At 44.4% G+C, this 16,408-nt stretch overlaps 1 protein-coding gene across 3 annotated transcripts in view; it reads right to left on the bottom strand.

Annotated features, from left to right (window-relative positions):
* The window catches only part of SULF1 (sulfatase 1), a 416,210-nt gene that overhangs the window by 46,721 nt on the left and 353,081 nt on the right, over nt 1-16,408 (bottom strand). Inside the window, exon 20 of one of the 3 annotated variants that reach the window (XM_069220304.1) lies at nt 8,140-8,173. The exons of the other annotated variants lie outside the window; for them this stretch is intronic. Within the exon in view, the coding sequence (XP_069076405.1) occupies nt 8,140-8,173 (34 nt within the window). The remainder of the gene's footprint in view (nt 1-8,139; nt 8,174-16,408) is intronic. 3 annotated transcript variants of the gene reach the window in all.

Raw genomic sequence — 16,408 nt, 5'->3', positions numbered from 1 at the left:
CCAGGACAAATGGAGTGGCCCTTACCCAGTGCTAGAAAGGAAGAGTCAGGTCACCTACCTGGTGGACCTGGGCACAAGCAGGAGCCCCAAGAGGGTGATCCATGTGAACCGCCTTAAGCTCTTCCATGACAGGGCTGATGTGAATCTGTTGATGGTAACAGATGAGGATCAGGAGGCAGAGAGTGAACCTCTCCCTGATCTTCTGTCATCAGACCCAAAAGATGGCACAGTAGATGGAGTGATCTACTCAGACACCCTCTCTGGCCAACAGCAAGCTGATTGTAGGAGAGTCCTACAACAGTTTCCTGAACTCTTCTCCTTGACCCCTGGTCAGACACACCTGTGTACCCATGATGTGGACACAGGAGACGGCATGCCTGTCAAAAACAAAATCTTTAGACAGTCTGACCATGTTAAGGAAAGCATCAAGGTGGAAGTCCACAAGATGCCCGAATTGGGAGTAATTGAGCGCTCTGACAGCCCCTGGGCTAGCCCAGTGGTCTTAGTCCCCAAACCTCACACCAAAGATGGAAAGAAAGAGATGAGGTTTTGTGTGGACTACAGAGGGCTCAATTCTGTCACCAAGACAGATGCTCATCCAATTCCTAGAGCTGATGAGCTCATAGATAAATTAGGTGCTGCCAAATTCTTAAGTACCTTTGACTTGACAGCAGGGTACTGGCAAATAAAAATGGCACCTGGAGCAAAAGAGAAAACAGCATTCTCCACACCTGATGGGCATTATCAGTTTACTGTTATGCCCTTTGGTTTAAAGAATGCCCCTGCCACCTTCCAAAGGTTGGTGAATCAAGTCCTTGCTGGCTTGGAGTCCTTTAGCACAGCTTATCTTGATGATATTGCTGTCTTTAGCTCCACCTGGCAGGATCACCTGGTCCACCTGAAGAAGGTTTTGAAGGCTCTGCAATCTGCAGGCCTCTCTATCAAGGCATCCAAATGCCAGATAGGGCAGGGAACTGTGGTTTACTTGGGCCACCTTGTAGGTGGAGGCCAAGTTTAGCCACTCCAACCCAAGATCCAGACTATTCTGGACTGGGTAGCTCCAAAAACCCAGACTCAAGTCAGGGCATTCCTTGGCTTGACTGGGTATTACAGGAGGTTTGTGAAGGGATATGGATCCATTGTGACAGCCCTCACTGAACTCACCTCCAAGAAAATGCCCAAGAAAGTGAACTGGACTGTGGAATGCCAACAGGCCTTTGACACCCTGAAACAAGCAATGTGCTCAGCACCATTTCTAAAAGCTCCAGATTATTCTAAGCAGTTCATTGTGCAGACAGATGCCTCTGAACATGGGATAGGGGCAGTTTTGTCCCAAACAAATGATGATGGCCTTGACCAGCCTGTTGCTTTCATTAGCAGGAGGTTACTCCCCAGGGAGCAGCGTTGGAGTGCCATTGAGAGGGAGGCCTTTGCTGTGGTTTGGTCCCTGAAGAAGCTGAGACCATACCTCTTTGGGACTCACTTCCTAGTTCAAACTGACCACAGACCTCTCAAATGGCTGATGCAAATGAAAGGTGAAAATCCTAAACTGTTGAGGTGGTCCATCTCCCTACAGGGAATGGACTTTATAGTGGAACACAGACCTGGGACTGCCCATGCCAATGCAGATGGCCTTTCCAGGTTCTTCCACTTAGAAAATGAAGACTCTCTTGGGAAAGGTTAGTCTCATCCTCTTTCGTTTGGGGGGGGGTTGTGTAAGGAAATGCCTCCTTGGCATGGTTGCCCCCTGACTTTTTGCCTTTGCTGATGCTATGTTTACAATTGAAAGTGTGCTGAGGCCTGCTAACCAGGCCCCAGCACCAGTGTTCTTTCCCTAACCTGTACTTTTGTATCCACAATTGGCAGACCCTGGCATCCAGATAAGTCCCTTGTAACTGGTACTTCTAGTACCAAGGGCCCTGATGCCAAGGAAGGTCTCTAAGGGATGCAGCATGTCTTATGCCACCCTGGAGACCTCTCACTCCGCACAGACACACTGCTTGCCAGCTTGTGTGTGCTAGTGAGGACAAAACGAGTAAGTCGACATGGCACTCCCCTCAGGGTGCCATGCCAGCCTCTCACTGCCTATGCAGTATAGGTAAGACACCCCTCTAGCAGGCCTTACAGCCCTAAGGCAGGGTGCACTATACCATAGGTGAGGGCACCAGTGCATGAGCATGGTACCCCTACAGTGTCTAAACAAAACCTTAGACATTGTAAGTGCAGGGTAGCCATAAGAGTATATGGTCTGGGAGTCTGTCAAACACGAACTCCACAGCACCATAATGGCTACACTGAAAACTGGGAAGTTTGGTATCAAACTTCTCAGCACAATAAATGCACACTGATGCCAGTGTACATTTTATTGCAAAATACACCCCAGAGGGCACCTTAGAGGTGCCCCCTGAAACTTAACCGACTGTCTGTGTAGGCTGACTAGTTCCAGCAGCCTGCCACACTAGAGACATGTTGCTGGCCCCATGGGGAGAGTGCCTTTGTCACTCTGAGGCCAGTAACAAAGCCTGCACTGGGTGGAGATGCTAACACCTCCCCCAGGCAGGAGCTGTAACACCTGGCGGTGAGCCTCAAAGGCTCACCCCTTTGTCACAGCCCAGCAGGCCACTCCAGCTTAGTGGAGTTGCCCGCCCCCTCCGGCCACGGCCCCCACTTTTGGCGGCAAGGCTGGAGGGAACAAAGAAAGCAACAAGGAGGAGTCACTGGCCAGTCAGGACAGCCCCTAAGGTGTCCTGAGCTGAGGTGACTCTGACTTTTAGAAATCCTCCATCTTGCAGATGGAGGATTCCCCCAATAGGGTTAGGATTGTGACCCCCTCCCCTTGGGAGGAGGCACAAAGAGGGTGTACCCACCCTCAGGGCTAGTAGCCATTGGCTACTAACCCCCCCAGACCTAAACACGCCCTTAAATTTAGTATTTAAGGGCTACCCTGAGCCCTAGAAAATTAGATTCCTGCAACTACAAGAAGAAGGACTGCCTAGCTGAAAACCCCTGCAGAGGAAGACCAGAAGACGACAACTGCCTTGGCTCCAGAAACTCACCGGCCTGTCTCCTGCCTTCCAAAGATCCTGCTCCAGCGACGCCTTCCAAAGGGACCAGCGACCTCGACATCCTCTGAGGACTGCCCCTGCTTCGAAAAGACAAGAAACTCCCGAGGACAGCGGACCTGCTCCAAGAAAGGCTGCAACTTTGTTTCCAGCAGCTTTGAAAGAACCCTGCAAGCTCCCCGCAAGAAGCGTGAGACTTGCAACACTGCACCCGGCGACCCCGACTCGGCTGGTGGAGATCCAACACCTCAGGAGGGACCCCAGGACTACTCTAAGACTGTGAGTACCAAAACCTGTCCCCCCTGAGCTCCCACAGCGCCGCCTGCAGAGGGAATCCCGAGGCTTCCCCTGACCGCGACTCTTTGAATCCTAAGTCCCGACACCTGGGAGAGACCCTGCACCCGCAGCCCCCAGGACCTGAAGGACCGAACTTTCACTGGAGAAGTGACCCCCAGGAGTCCCTCTCCCTTGCCCAAGTGGAGGTTTCCCCGAGGAACCCCCCCCTTGCCTGCCTGCAGCGCTGAAGAGATCCCGAGATCTCTCATAGACTAACATTGCGAACCCGACGCTTGTCTCTACACTGCACCCGGCCGCCCCCGCGCCGCTGAGGGTGAAATTTCTGTGTGGGCTTGTGTCCTCCACGGTGCCCTACAAAACCCCCCTGGTCTGCCCTCCGAAGACGCGGGTACTTACCTGCAAGCAGACCGGAACCGGGGCACCCCCTTCTCTCCATTCTAACCTATGCGCTTTGGGCACCAAGAACTGAACCCTGTAAGTGTCTTACTTACCTGGTAAAACTAACAAAAACTTACCTCCCCCAGGAACTGTGAAAATTGCACTAAGTGTCCACTTTTAAAGTAGCTATTTGTGAATAACTTGAAAAGTATACATGCAATTGAAATGATTCAAAGTTCCTAATGTACTTACCTGCAATACCTTTCAAACAAGATATTACATGTTAAATTTGAACCTGTGGTTCTTAAAATAAACTAAGAAAAGATATTTTTCTATAACAAAACCTATTGGCTGGATTTGTCTCTGAGTGTGTGTACCTCATTTATTGTCTATGTGTATGTACAACAAATGCTTAACACTACTCCTTGGATAAGCCTACTGCTCGACCACACTACCACAAAATAGAGCATTAGTATTATCTCTTTTTACCACTATTTTACCTCTAAGGGGAACCCTTGGACTCTGTGCATGCTATTCCTTACTTTGAAATAGCACATACAGAGCCAACTTCCTACAAGGGCTATTTAGGGTCTCTCGCTCAAGTTTGTCCTCAGATTCGGCTTGCAAGATTCCAGCAGGACTCTTTCTCAACCTTTACTTCGACTTCTGGACTACGGAACCGTGACTGGACCCTCTAGGAACCTACAAGCTGCAGATCCACGAGGAAGGCTCTTCTGCAACATTGTATCCAGAGTTTCTGCCAGTTTTGCAACAGTTTCCTAGCAGTGCATCCTCAGAAGACTGCAACTCTTCATCCTGCATAAGACGAAGAAGGAATCTTCCTTGGAGTGAAGGAGTCACTTCCCTGCAAACTCAGGCACCTACAACAAGCGACGACCGGCTGCATGGATCCCGTCTTTTGCTGAGCTGCCTGTATCCTGCATCACAGGTGGTGATCTGGAGTAGTCCTCTTGGTCCTCTCTGCCAGCTGTCCAACTTTGATGGAGGTAAGCCTGTGCCTTCCAACGCAGGACAGTACCCCCGTGCACAGCATCTCTTGCAGCTGCCAAGGCTTGTTTGCATCTCCCACAAGAGATCTTTAGGCAACGTGCAGCTCCAGTCCCCAGCACTCCTTCCTGCAAATCCCAGCCTCCTGTGTGGTTCTCCTGCTGCATGGGATCCACTTTTGTAGTGCTGCATAGGCTTCTTCTGTGGCTTCTGTGTCCCCATCCAGCGGGACTCCTGTGGGTGCTGTTTCTGCTCCTGTGGATTCTGCAATGCTGAGGGTCCCCTGTGACTCCCCCTCCTAAGTTGAGTACTCCTGGGCCTTCATGGTCCCCGGCAGCACCGCTTTTCCACTAACCGTGAGTTTGCCTTTGCCAAAGCTTGTTGGTGGAAATCCTGCACCGACACCCATCTGTAATCTTCCTTCCAGTATGGGACATCTTCTGAATCCATCTGGAACTCTTCACCGGCTCCTGTGCTGCAGTGCTGACCTGTTCTTCAGAACTGTCAACCAACTCCTGCATCCACAGCTGGGGGGGGGGAGAGGGGGGTAGTACCGCCTACTCCTCCGGGACTCCACTGTGATTCTTGGACTTGATCCACTCTCTCCACAGGTCTTCTTACTTCAGGTATCCACCACCGGTTTGCCTGCAGTCTTCTCTGGGTGTCTTCTTTTACTTATTTTCCACCTTTTGGGTGGTTTGGGGAAAATCCAGTGTTTTACTCCTTCATTCCTGGTCGCTGGGGGGGTACTCTGGTACTTACCTTTGTGGTTTTCTAATACCCCCAGATCCCCTCTACACATTTTACTTACCTAGGCGGGGGTACATTGTTCGCATTCCATTTTTTAGTATATGGTTTGTGCTCCCCCTAGGGTCACTATTAGTTATTACAGTTTGCACTGTTTTCTAACCTTTTCTATGCTTATTTCTGATTGCTAGTGTATATATTTAGCGTATTACTTACCTCCTAAGGGTGGGTCACCTGTCTAGTGATTTGTGATAATCTGTGCCAAAAATAAAGTACATTTATTTTTGTACAACTGAGTGTTTTCTTTCATGTGTGTAAATACTGAATGCCTACAGTGGTATTGCATGAGCTTTGCATGTCTCCTAGATAAGTCTTGGCAGCTCATCCACAGCTACCTCTAAACAGCCTGGCTTCTAGACACTGCCTACACTTCACTAAGAGGGGATACCTGGGCCTGGTATAAGGTGTAAGTACCATAGGTACCCACCACACACCAGGCCAGCTTCGTACAGAAACAGTCTGTCCCGCACTGCTAGGAGAGGAACATTTAGCAAGATTTCTTTTTTTTTACTGTTTTTTGTTTCACTAGTCTCTCATTCAGCTCTGATTGTATAACTTACAACACCTTGAATGCTTAGATTCCATGGGCCCCCCATCTCCGAAGAAATCCACATAAGTATGAGCTGAAATGTACATTTTTACCTGGCAGTCTTCCAAATCACAGGTTGCAGCATTGTGGTCAGATTCCACACACATGTAGTTGCCATGTGAATCTGAAAGGGACATATTTTTCCAGGACATGCGACAAGGCTTGACACCTGAACATTTTGAAGGCAACATCTAACCTAGTCACTTTCTAATGCTGAGGAATGTCACCCTTGGGACATCAAGGGACAGCTCTGGATCTGTGTCGATGAACCACATAAAAACAAGAACTGACACTGGGGTACCTAATATACTTTGGTGTCATCATGTCCTTAGGTTGAGTCGAGGCTAGCGCCACCTGGTGGTGCAAGAGAGCCATTGCTGAAACAACTTTTCCAGACAAGCCTGGAGAGAATTTGTAAAATGAGTAATCTATGGTAAGTTGAATCCATCAAAAGCTAATCTTTTGATTACTCAAACAGTATATCTCCTAACTTTGCAAAGGCTGACATTGCTGCTTTACAATCTTTGCTCCATTCGAAATGGATGGAAAATGACATGGCATATTCTTCACAAACGTCTTGAAATCTCTGTGCTCCAAAACTAATATGGTAATATAATTTCCATATTGACTTACACAAATTGTTGGTTCAGCCTAATCCGAAATCAGTGTGTTGACAATCAAGAAGCTCCTGCAGAACCTTTTATGTTTTTTCTAAACCGAGACAAGCAATACAACGTGAAGTACTCCTATGTTTAACTAAGAGTACAAAATAGTCTCTAAAAATGTACATCTTTGATAAGCAATTTACTATTTTTAATGGCGCGTTACTGTTTCTTTATGTCATTTAACTGTGACTATTTCTTGTTTTTAGGTAAAATAGCTTTGGATAAGGAAATAAGAGGGAAAAATATGTTTTGTGGAAAGTTTTCAAAAGCAATCGATTGACCTCTAAATGCAATATTTAAGATAAACTCTTCCTATTAACATAAACACAACTTAATCTACAATCGGCTAACATAAGAGAATGGTCAATCGTACATGCGTGTTCTACAGGAAAGTTGCATTTTCTCATTCACATATGTTGCAACTTCATGACAGTGCACCATGGAGTGATGGGTTTAGGGTTAGAAGGATGACAATGAAGGTGCACCATGTTCTGATGAGGAGTTTTTCGTTTAATGAATAGGTTTAGAAATTAAGTAAAAAGCCTCCTGTTGTGGTGTGCAGTACTAGAGGAGCTTTGGAAATGGTTGTTTTCTCTACTGGTTTTATTTATATGCACTTCTAAAACAGTATCCCCCTGAGTGACAAAAACATGTAGACTTACATGAATGTACTAACCACGATAAATCCTACACAGAGTATGAAAATCAAGTACCTTTCATAGGTGTTCAAGGTATGTGCAGTAAAGTATTATCCAGTCACCACTAGGTGATGTGCGTGGTGCTAGAGAAAACACCAAAACCAAATACAAAATAAATAAGGCAATTATTGCACAAAATATTTTAAAATTAAAAACAAGCTAGATGGTTTGGACAGCACACTACATTAGCTCGTTTGAAATTAATGTAAAAAAATGAAATTAACCAATGTCTGGGATCAGATAACACTGTGGTAGAAACCCACATGTACTGCCTGGTGTGGTCATGTTAGACTATATGGACAGACGTGGTATGGCATTGGAAACACAAGACAACTCCGAGCTTCATTTCCCAAAATGTAAACTCAGTTCCAGTATAAAGCATTCAGAACAAGCACAAGAGACAGGATGAGATGAGAAAGATGTGCGTTGATGTGGTTTTGCTGTGAAGATGAGCAGAATTAAATGTAAAATGGCAGATCTGAGACCAGAGACCAAGTAGATGCTGTTAGCGTTGGCATGCACCAAAAGATACCCTGCGTGCAAAATGGCACGAGAAACACACATTAGTTGAAATGATCTTGATCATGCAATTATTTGAGAAGAAGCTGTTCAGCATAATAAAAAAGTGTGGATACCTGTGCAGATCATAGCTTCCTCCATCTTTAATTCCTGATACATGAAAATACAAGAGTAACGTGTGTTAATGTTTAGAATGGAATACCTTTCACAATGTATGTTTTTCCATGCACAGCACCTATATTCCAAGAAAGAAATTTACACCACTGTGTATCGGATTTAGAGAAGGGTGGTACGCTGTAATCTTCAGAAAAGAATTTGGAACAGAATTCCCTGTATAGCAAGTGTTACTTGATGATTCTCTGTCAGAAGAATTACCATTAAAATGCTGCTGCATGATGAGGGTGATTCCTCAGGTAGAGAATTCTCCCCCGAAAGTTACACTTAAGGAGGAACCTACACGAGCGTCGCTTTTCGCAGCATTGTAAGCTACCACTACTTTCTAAAGCAGGCTTTAGGTGAGCACAGTCAGAACAGGAATACAGTCATGGTTTTCATGAAGACGGCAAGGCATGGAAAAGGACATCAAAAACAGATAAAACTAAAAATAGTAATAAAAAATAATTGAAAACAAGAAAACCAGTTTAATTTGCAAGAGAAGAAAAAGCTTAAAGTAGGAAGAGAGAAAAATGCAATCGTAAAACAAATAGATGGACACATGCAAAGATCTACAAGTGCTATAAAAGCAGCAAATATTTTTGGAACAATTGAATTTAATGGGCCCAGATAACATGTGAAATAATACTCTCAGGAACAATGGGGAAAGCATCCCTTCATCTGCATGAACATGATGCTTTCAACGTTGAATCTGAATGCTGAGAGCCAATGGCCGTACAATCACTCCTTTGTCTACCCCTCCCCATTTTCCTTTATTTACCATACAAGTATTCAATACCGCAGTGAAAAACTGATAACATGATTCAATAGGTGATTCCTACAAGGCAATTGCGAGTGAGAAAGGTTGTTGACCTGCTACCAACAGCAGGGAGTAGTATTAAAACGAAGGCCTGCCAATTGCACAGATTTCAACTTTATCAAAGTATATAACTCCACATGTTTCAACCATCGTGAAAAGTGAGGCACACTTCATCTAAGACCTAATGTTCCCATCACAGAGCTGCGGCCAATGATACAATTATAGCCAGTGATTGCTGCGAATGTAAAAAATAAAAAGACACAATATATGCGATCTCCGAATGAGTCTTTCTTGACCAATCACACAGAAAGGAGCAATTTTTGTAATAGACTGTCTCATTTTAATTCCCAGCACGAGAGCAAGCTATGTGGCCAAAAGAGAAGGATCAAAATATTTATAATCTGCAGCTACACATGCCATCGAACATATATATATATTTATATATATATCTTCTCACACACACATATACAAACACCATGGAAACCTGTTGGACTAATAACACTACTAATCTTGTTTTACTTTTCACCAATATCTTCAAGTCTTAGTATAAAAGGTACAAGTGCGCACCCTAGTCGCGTGTGAATCCTGTGCAAAAATGACATACAAACCACGAGCACAGACCCGCTCACTTCTGAACTTTCAAGTTCACTCATGCATTCCCACGACCAGAGAGTAAGCCAATAAAACAATAGCACTGTGCTCTTACATCATCCTTTCTTTCTGCAGTAGATAGCTTCCACAGAGTTCTCCAAACACGTGGCCAGTCTGGTGCTGAGCTAGCAAGACGTTCTCAGGCTCTCCAGTGTGTGCCAAGACATATCTAAGGGAGGTCGGCCTTACCTTCCCTTTCTGAAGAGCTTTGTTCTTCCAACAAAGGGACAGTGGCCATAAGTGGACACAAATTCACCCTCAAAGCACTAATTTATTCTTCCCCAAAGGGAGTGTGAAAGACACCACCGACAGAAAATAAAACTAACGCAGTTCCTACTGAGCATTTAAAGCACCTTGTGCAACCCACTCCTCAATTCTCAGGGTGCAGGCTGGGAACATAATGGAAATGCAGATTATGGAGAATCAGCAGAAAACATACGATGTCTCGATACTCAAAATTTTTGTTCATGTATCTGGAACTTATGTGTGAAAATACCGACCATTCGTTTGGGAGCACGGCCTCGGGAAGGTTACACGCAATGCCGAGGAGTGCCGCGAAGTGCTAGCGCCAGGCTTATGGCCGTTGCCATCCCATGAAGCCCGTTCCTTGATAGGGAGGGGCGACATCTAGAAATAGTTCGTTCAAGGTTTGTTATGGACTAACTGTAAGTGACTGGATATACCACTATTGACAGTTTCAGGTGACTATAGTCCCCTTTTTTCTTTGACACTTAGGAGAAGCATTCAAACATTAGGTCCTGAAGAAGCGTCGTAGGATTCGGACAGACCGTATAGACGCGAAACATGTTGACCCTTCTCTGAGGGTTGGTTTGATAGTTTCCCACCCCCTCTTTTTGGTATTTCTGTAGGAAAGAGTGATTGCCATTGTCTCTGTTTCACTCCTTCTCAAGCCTTTTTAATTTTGGCCTCAACCCTCTCTTTGGAATTAATAAAGTTTTTCTGGGTCTGAGAGACAATTTTAGATTTTTTCTTGTGACTCTCCTAGTTTTGTCTTGTCCAAACTCACTCTTGGGGTCTTGGCATCATTGAGAAAAGATCTCCGGCAAAGAGCCCCCCCTTCACTGGGGGGAGCCAGTCAGACATTGCAGCGCCGGTCTGACGAGGAGCACTCTGAAGCATGACACCCACCTGGGTGTGTGAGGACTTTTGCTCCTAAAATTTAGGATTCCCCCTCTTCCTCTCACTTACTTACTTTTGGAACAGTGTATTTTGTTTAGTTGAAAATACTGATCTACAGGCAGAAATTCTTGTCTCAAGTGATTGGTTCTTCCTTTGGGCACACCCTGCCAGTTTTACAGATTGCTCTTTGCAGTACATCTCTAGGTAGGGAAGGAGACTTACTCCTGAGTAATTGCTCACCAAATCTTTTGTGAACGATCACTAATGCACAGGGTTGGGAGTAATTGAAAACAGTTTGCAGGCCCTTTTCCATCCACAAAAGTTACTCTTCAAAAGAGCAGGAATTGGTCCCTTTTGAGCGGCGGAAAGTAAAGAGTAAACCTCGTCATTTCATGAGGGTGTGCAGGATTTGTATTGCCATGCAGAAAATCCACTGGGAGGCGATGTGGTCTAGCAGCTTGAGTGGTTGTCTCCGGAACTTTGGAACTCCGGTTGAAATCCTGGCCTTGCCACTAGACTCAACATGTGTGACTCTGAGCAAATCACTTAATCATCCTGTGCCTAAATGTGTGTAAAATGTATTTGTGTAATCCCCGTTTATTGTACACAATCTATGATTGTATCCCAAGACCTAATGAAAAACACAGTGCTCTGCAGTTTCACAGCTAGGTACAAGCTGTACATATTCTGATACATACATATCAAGAACGACTAGGAGAACACATGGAAATCTATATTTTTCATGTATGGCCAGACATCCTTTTTGGGACTTTGAGATCCCTTAATATGCAGAAGTGTATGAAAACTATGAATCAGGCACACTTAGTTCCAGAAAGTCATTCATCCAAGTATTATGCACTAGTCAAAGGCTGTCAGAAGCACCGGAGTTCAACTTCTTAAACATGAATGGCAACATGCACTTGACCTCCTGGTATCACTGTATTACTATGTATAAACCTGATCCCTTAAGCCTGCTAATAAGGGCAGGTTATGGGGTGCCTTCATATGAGACAAGTTAACAATACTTATGTACAAGACAACGATGCTGTGGCAGCAGGCCAGCACTTTTACATTTGCATTTGCTTTTTAATATTTTAAGGTAGAGACCTGCCTACAGTAACTTACAGGCAGACCACATTTTAGAAATAAACTGTAGAAGTTCGCCTCTGAATACAGCTGTTCAATTTAACAGAAAATTACTACTTTCTCTTATGTACAAGATTTGAACCCATTCCATGTAAAGCTTTTCTTATTCAACTGCAGTAATTATAGTGTAAAATGTAATGTTTCTTACCTGTAGGAGTACTTTTGCAGCTTAAACATTTTTCTGGATTCACAAGCTGTGCACTATTCTGCCATCTAGTGGTTAGGTCCAGAATTTTCTACTATCTCACACATTTTTTAGAAGTCTTTTACTACTTTTGTTTGTTGGTAGGGATCGATTGGACCTCCATTTGGTGTCTCCTTGTAACATCGCTGTACTTCCTCCAGATGTTTCCACCTTAGGTCGCCATCATCAGATTTATTTTCTTTATTTTTTTTTTCTTCTCTCAACTTCCTGGTGTGGGTCACTTGTGAATCCAGAAAATTCTTCAAGCTGCAAAACTACACCTACAGTTAAGACACTTTAACTTTTGCAGTGTGAATCTTTTCTGGATTTACATGCTGTGCATGGCTTTATAGTGCTTCTTATTCCTGTGAAGGCTAGGTTGAAGATGGGCATTGACTTGTAAATAGATGTGTTAACACCCTTTGTCCAACTTGAGCTTCTTTGTTTTTCTGAATGTCAATGCAATAAGGTTTTGTAACTGTGTGCACTGATGACCATGTTGCTGCCATGCAGAGTTCCTGTAATGGAGTATTTAACAGAAATACAATGGTTGCTCCTTATTTTGAGTGTTGAGGGTGCTAATGACAAAGTGTCTCCTGCATAGGTGTGACAAACTGAATTATTTGTGCAATCCATCTTGCAATTGTGATCTTTGTAACTGGTCTTCCCAAGTAGCTTTTTGAAAATGATACAAACAATTGCTGAATTTTCCTGAAAGGTTTTGGCCTTTCAATGTAATGCATAATGGAGTGTCTTGCGTCCAATGAGTGCAATGTTATTTTAGCATGTGTCTTTGGAATTTGAAAGGAACTTGGATTTTGAATAGATTGATTAATGTGTAATCACCTTTGGTATGAACTGTGAATATGTTCTCATGTTAACTCTAACCTTGTGAAATTAAAAATATGGTTCTTGTATTGTGAGTGGCTGTAACTCACTAACCCTGCGTAGGTAGGGAAGTAATAGCTACCAAGAAAGCAGTCTTTAAAGTTAGCATCTTTGTGTAACGGCTCAAAAGGTTTTCTTATGAGTTGCGTAAGAACAAAATTTAGGTTTCATGTGGGTGCTGGCACCCTACTTGGTGGTGGTATAATTTTTGCACACTCTAAAAAGAATCTTTTTACCACTGGTGCTGTAAACAAACATCTTCCCATTTGGCCACTTGTATAGGCTACTATAAGCTGCCAGATGAACCTTTAAGGATGCATATGTAAAACCTTCTTGTGAAAGGTGGATTAAATATTTTAACGCTTTTCCCTTTTGATTTTCTTGTCTAACTTATTTTTTACACACCAAAGTGAACATTTCTTCCATTTTCCCATATAACATTTCCTAGCTATTGGTTTTCTTGCTTCCCTTAATACTGTCATTGTGTTTTCTGGTAACTTTATGTGTCTGAATTCTGAATCTTCAGGAGCCTGCCGTTAGTTTCAAATATTCTGGTTCTGGGTGTAATACTTTTCCGCTTTCCATTGACAGCAGATTCTGTTGTATTGGTAGTCTTTGAAATCTTTCTTGAGCTTGTTGTACTATCTCTGAATACCAGGTTTGTCTTTCCCACTGCAGTGCAATTAAAATCAAAGTCATGTGGCTCCTTTTGCATTTGTTGATGACCTTGTGCAACAGTGGAATTGGGGGAAAAGCATATACAAATGTCCCTGACCAGTTTATCAAAAGGACATTCCCCGGAGTCTGAGGGTATTGCTGCCTATAGGCAAAGTACTGGCATTAAGCATTCAGAGAACTTGCAAACAGATGTACTGGAGATTGAGTATATCACTGCTTGTTGATGTAAAACATTATTGTTGTATTGTCTGTCTGAATCAATATTGTCTTTCCCTGAAGACGTTTCTGGAATGCTTTCAGAGCTAGTAAAACTGTCTTTAATTCCAGGATGTTGATGTGTTGTACAGCATCCCGATCCTTCCAGACTCCTCGTATTTTTAGGGATCCCATGTGAGCTGCCCATCCTATATGTGAGGCATTTGCGGTTATCGATACATATGGAACTGGTGGCAGAAATGGTCTTCCATGTGTAATGTTCTCCTTGTTGAACCACACAATTTCCTCCTGTACTTTCTGCGTAATAACCACTAGATCTTTCCAGCTCCCCATTGCCTGTGACCATTGACTTTGAAGCCACTCCTGTTTATCTCACATATGAGATAAAGGGAATGCATGATGTCAACTTTCCCAATAGTTTTGCCACTGTTCTCGCTGTCAGAGCTTGCCCTTTTCGGTAAAGGAGAATCTCTTCCAGAAGGGACTAAGAGGCTCATTACAAACCCGGCGGTTCAGACCGCCATGCCGGCGGCAGCGGAAAAGACTGCCACCGGCATGGCGGTCTGAACCGCCATATAATAAACACAGGGAGGGCCGCCTGTGTGGCCCTCCGCCACCGCCAGGCTACTGCCGACAGCCAGCCTGACGATGGTGGATTACAATATCCGACAGGGCAGCGCTGCCCTCCGGATAATGTACCCTGTTTCTCCCAGCCTTTCCCTGGCAGGTTCCCCCGCCAAGGAAAGGCTGGCAGAAGGGTGCTCCGGGGCACCTCGGGGACCCCTGCACTGCCCATGCACTTGGCATTGGCAGTGCAGGGGCCCCCGTGCAGTGCCCCGTCGTGCAGGTCACTGCCCGATTTACGGGCAGTGTCCTGCGCGATGGGTGCGGCTGCACCCGCCGCACTGAGGCATTGACGACAGCTCCATGTGGAGCCGTCGGCAATGTCCCGGCCCAGCAAAATGTTCATAATGCGGCAGGAGGGATCTCAAGGGGGCTGGCGGTCTATGGAAAGACCACCAGCATGAACACAGCTGTGTTTACCGCCGTGTTCATAATGACCCCCTAAGTCTTTTTCTCGTTGGGGAAAGATTTTTACTGAAATGAGCATGACTTTACTTCCAAGACAATCTTTTCCTGTTCTGGAGAGGATTTCTCTGTGTTTAATGAGAAACCTAGGGTGAACACTGTCTTCATCACAATTTGAATGTGCTGTTTGCATCTTTGGTAGGAGTCTGCTCTTAACTAATCGTTGAGGTATGGTTATCCATGTATATCCGTTCTTCTAAGAGGTGCCACCACTGCTGCTAGGCACTTCGTAAGCACTCTTGGAGCTGATTTTATTCTGAATGCTAGCAATGTGAATTGATAATGTTTTCTGTATACCACAAACCTTAGGTATTTTTGGTGTTCTGCATTTATTTGGATGTGCAATTAGACATCTTTCAGGTCTACAGTTGCCATAAAATCTCCTTTTTGCAACAGTGGAATAACTTCGTGTAAAGTTGTCATCTGGAATTTTTGTGTTTTTATAAACCTGTTGATAAACCTGAGATTTATGATTGGATGCAGGGATCTGTCTACCTTTAGGATTATAAAATATGTTGAGTAATTTCCCTTGTCAAGTTCTTGAGTTGAAACCTGTTCCATTGCCTGCTCGTCTAACAACTCTTTGACACCCTTGAGAAGTCCATTTGTTTTCTCCTTTAAATGGAGTCTTTTCTTTGGACCTCTTGCTGGTGGGAATTTGATAAGTTCTATGCCATACCAGAATTGTATTGTGTTTACGATCCATTTGTCTGAAATTATCTTACTCCATTTCAGGAGAAAGGTTTTCAATCTTCCACCGAGGGCTCCGTAGGACTCTCTTTCTTGGGGTGTGGTTGCGAACGGCAAGTCTTTTGACGTTGAGGCTTCCCGTTGTCAGATTTATTTGACTCTGTATCTTATTGGAGGTTATGGACTCTCTTACCTTCTATTTTCGGCTCTTCTTCGGTGCTTCTTCTTCTACCTCAATATTCACCTTCCAAAGTTTCTCCTTTATGTCCCTCTGCGACATTCTCCTCATCATCACTGGAAAGTCTCAGATCTCGAAGGGATGGTTCTGTTTTCTGGCCTTGCAATGTGTGATGGGCCATTCTTTGTTTCGCTCTTGCCCTCAGCGTCTTTGGTGCAAACACGGAGCAGACGTTACAATTTTGACTCCGGTGGACGACTGGAAGACAGATTACATACAGGATGTTTATCCTTCTGAGTGTATTTATGATGGCAATTGCCAGAATGAGGGTGGTGTCTTCTCCATTACACTTCATGCCCCTTGCACAGCCCTGTCCAGACATTCTTAGCAATCCATTGAGATAAAGAAATAAAAACACGAACAATCTTACTTCGGCCTTCGTCCGCTCCCTGTCGATGATGTTCTCTTACTTTGACAAAGTTTTTGCAAAAGTTTTTCTGCAATTCTTATAAGTTTTCCGCCGTGTTGAAGACATCACTGCAAAAAACATCC

This window comes from Pleurodeles waltl, chromosome 2_2, assembly GCF_031143425.1.
Source record: "Pleurodeles waltl isolate 20211129_DDA chromosome 2_2, aPleWal1.hap1.20221129, whole genome shotgun sequence".
Classification (NCBI taxonomy): Eukaryota; Metazoa; Chordata; class Amphibia; order Caudata; family Salamandridae; genus Pleurodeles; species Pleurodeles waltl.
The sequence above is the reverse complement of the archived record's forward strand: the minus strand, read 5'-3'. Positions and strand labels throughout refer to the sequence as shown.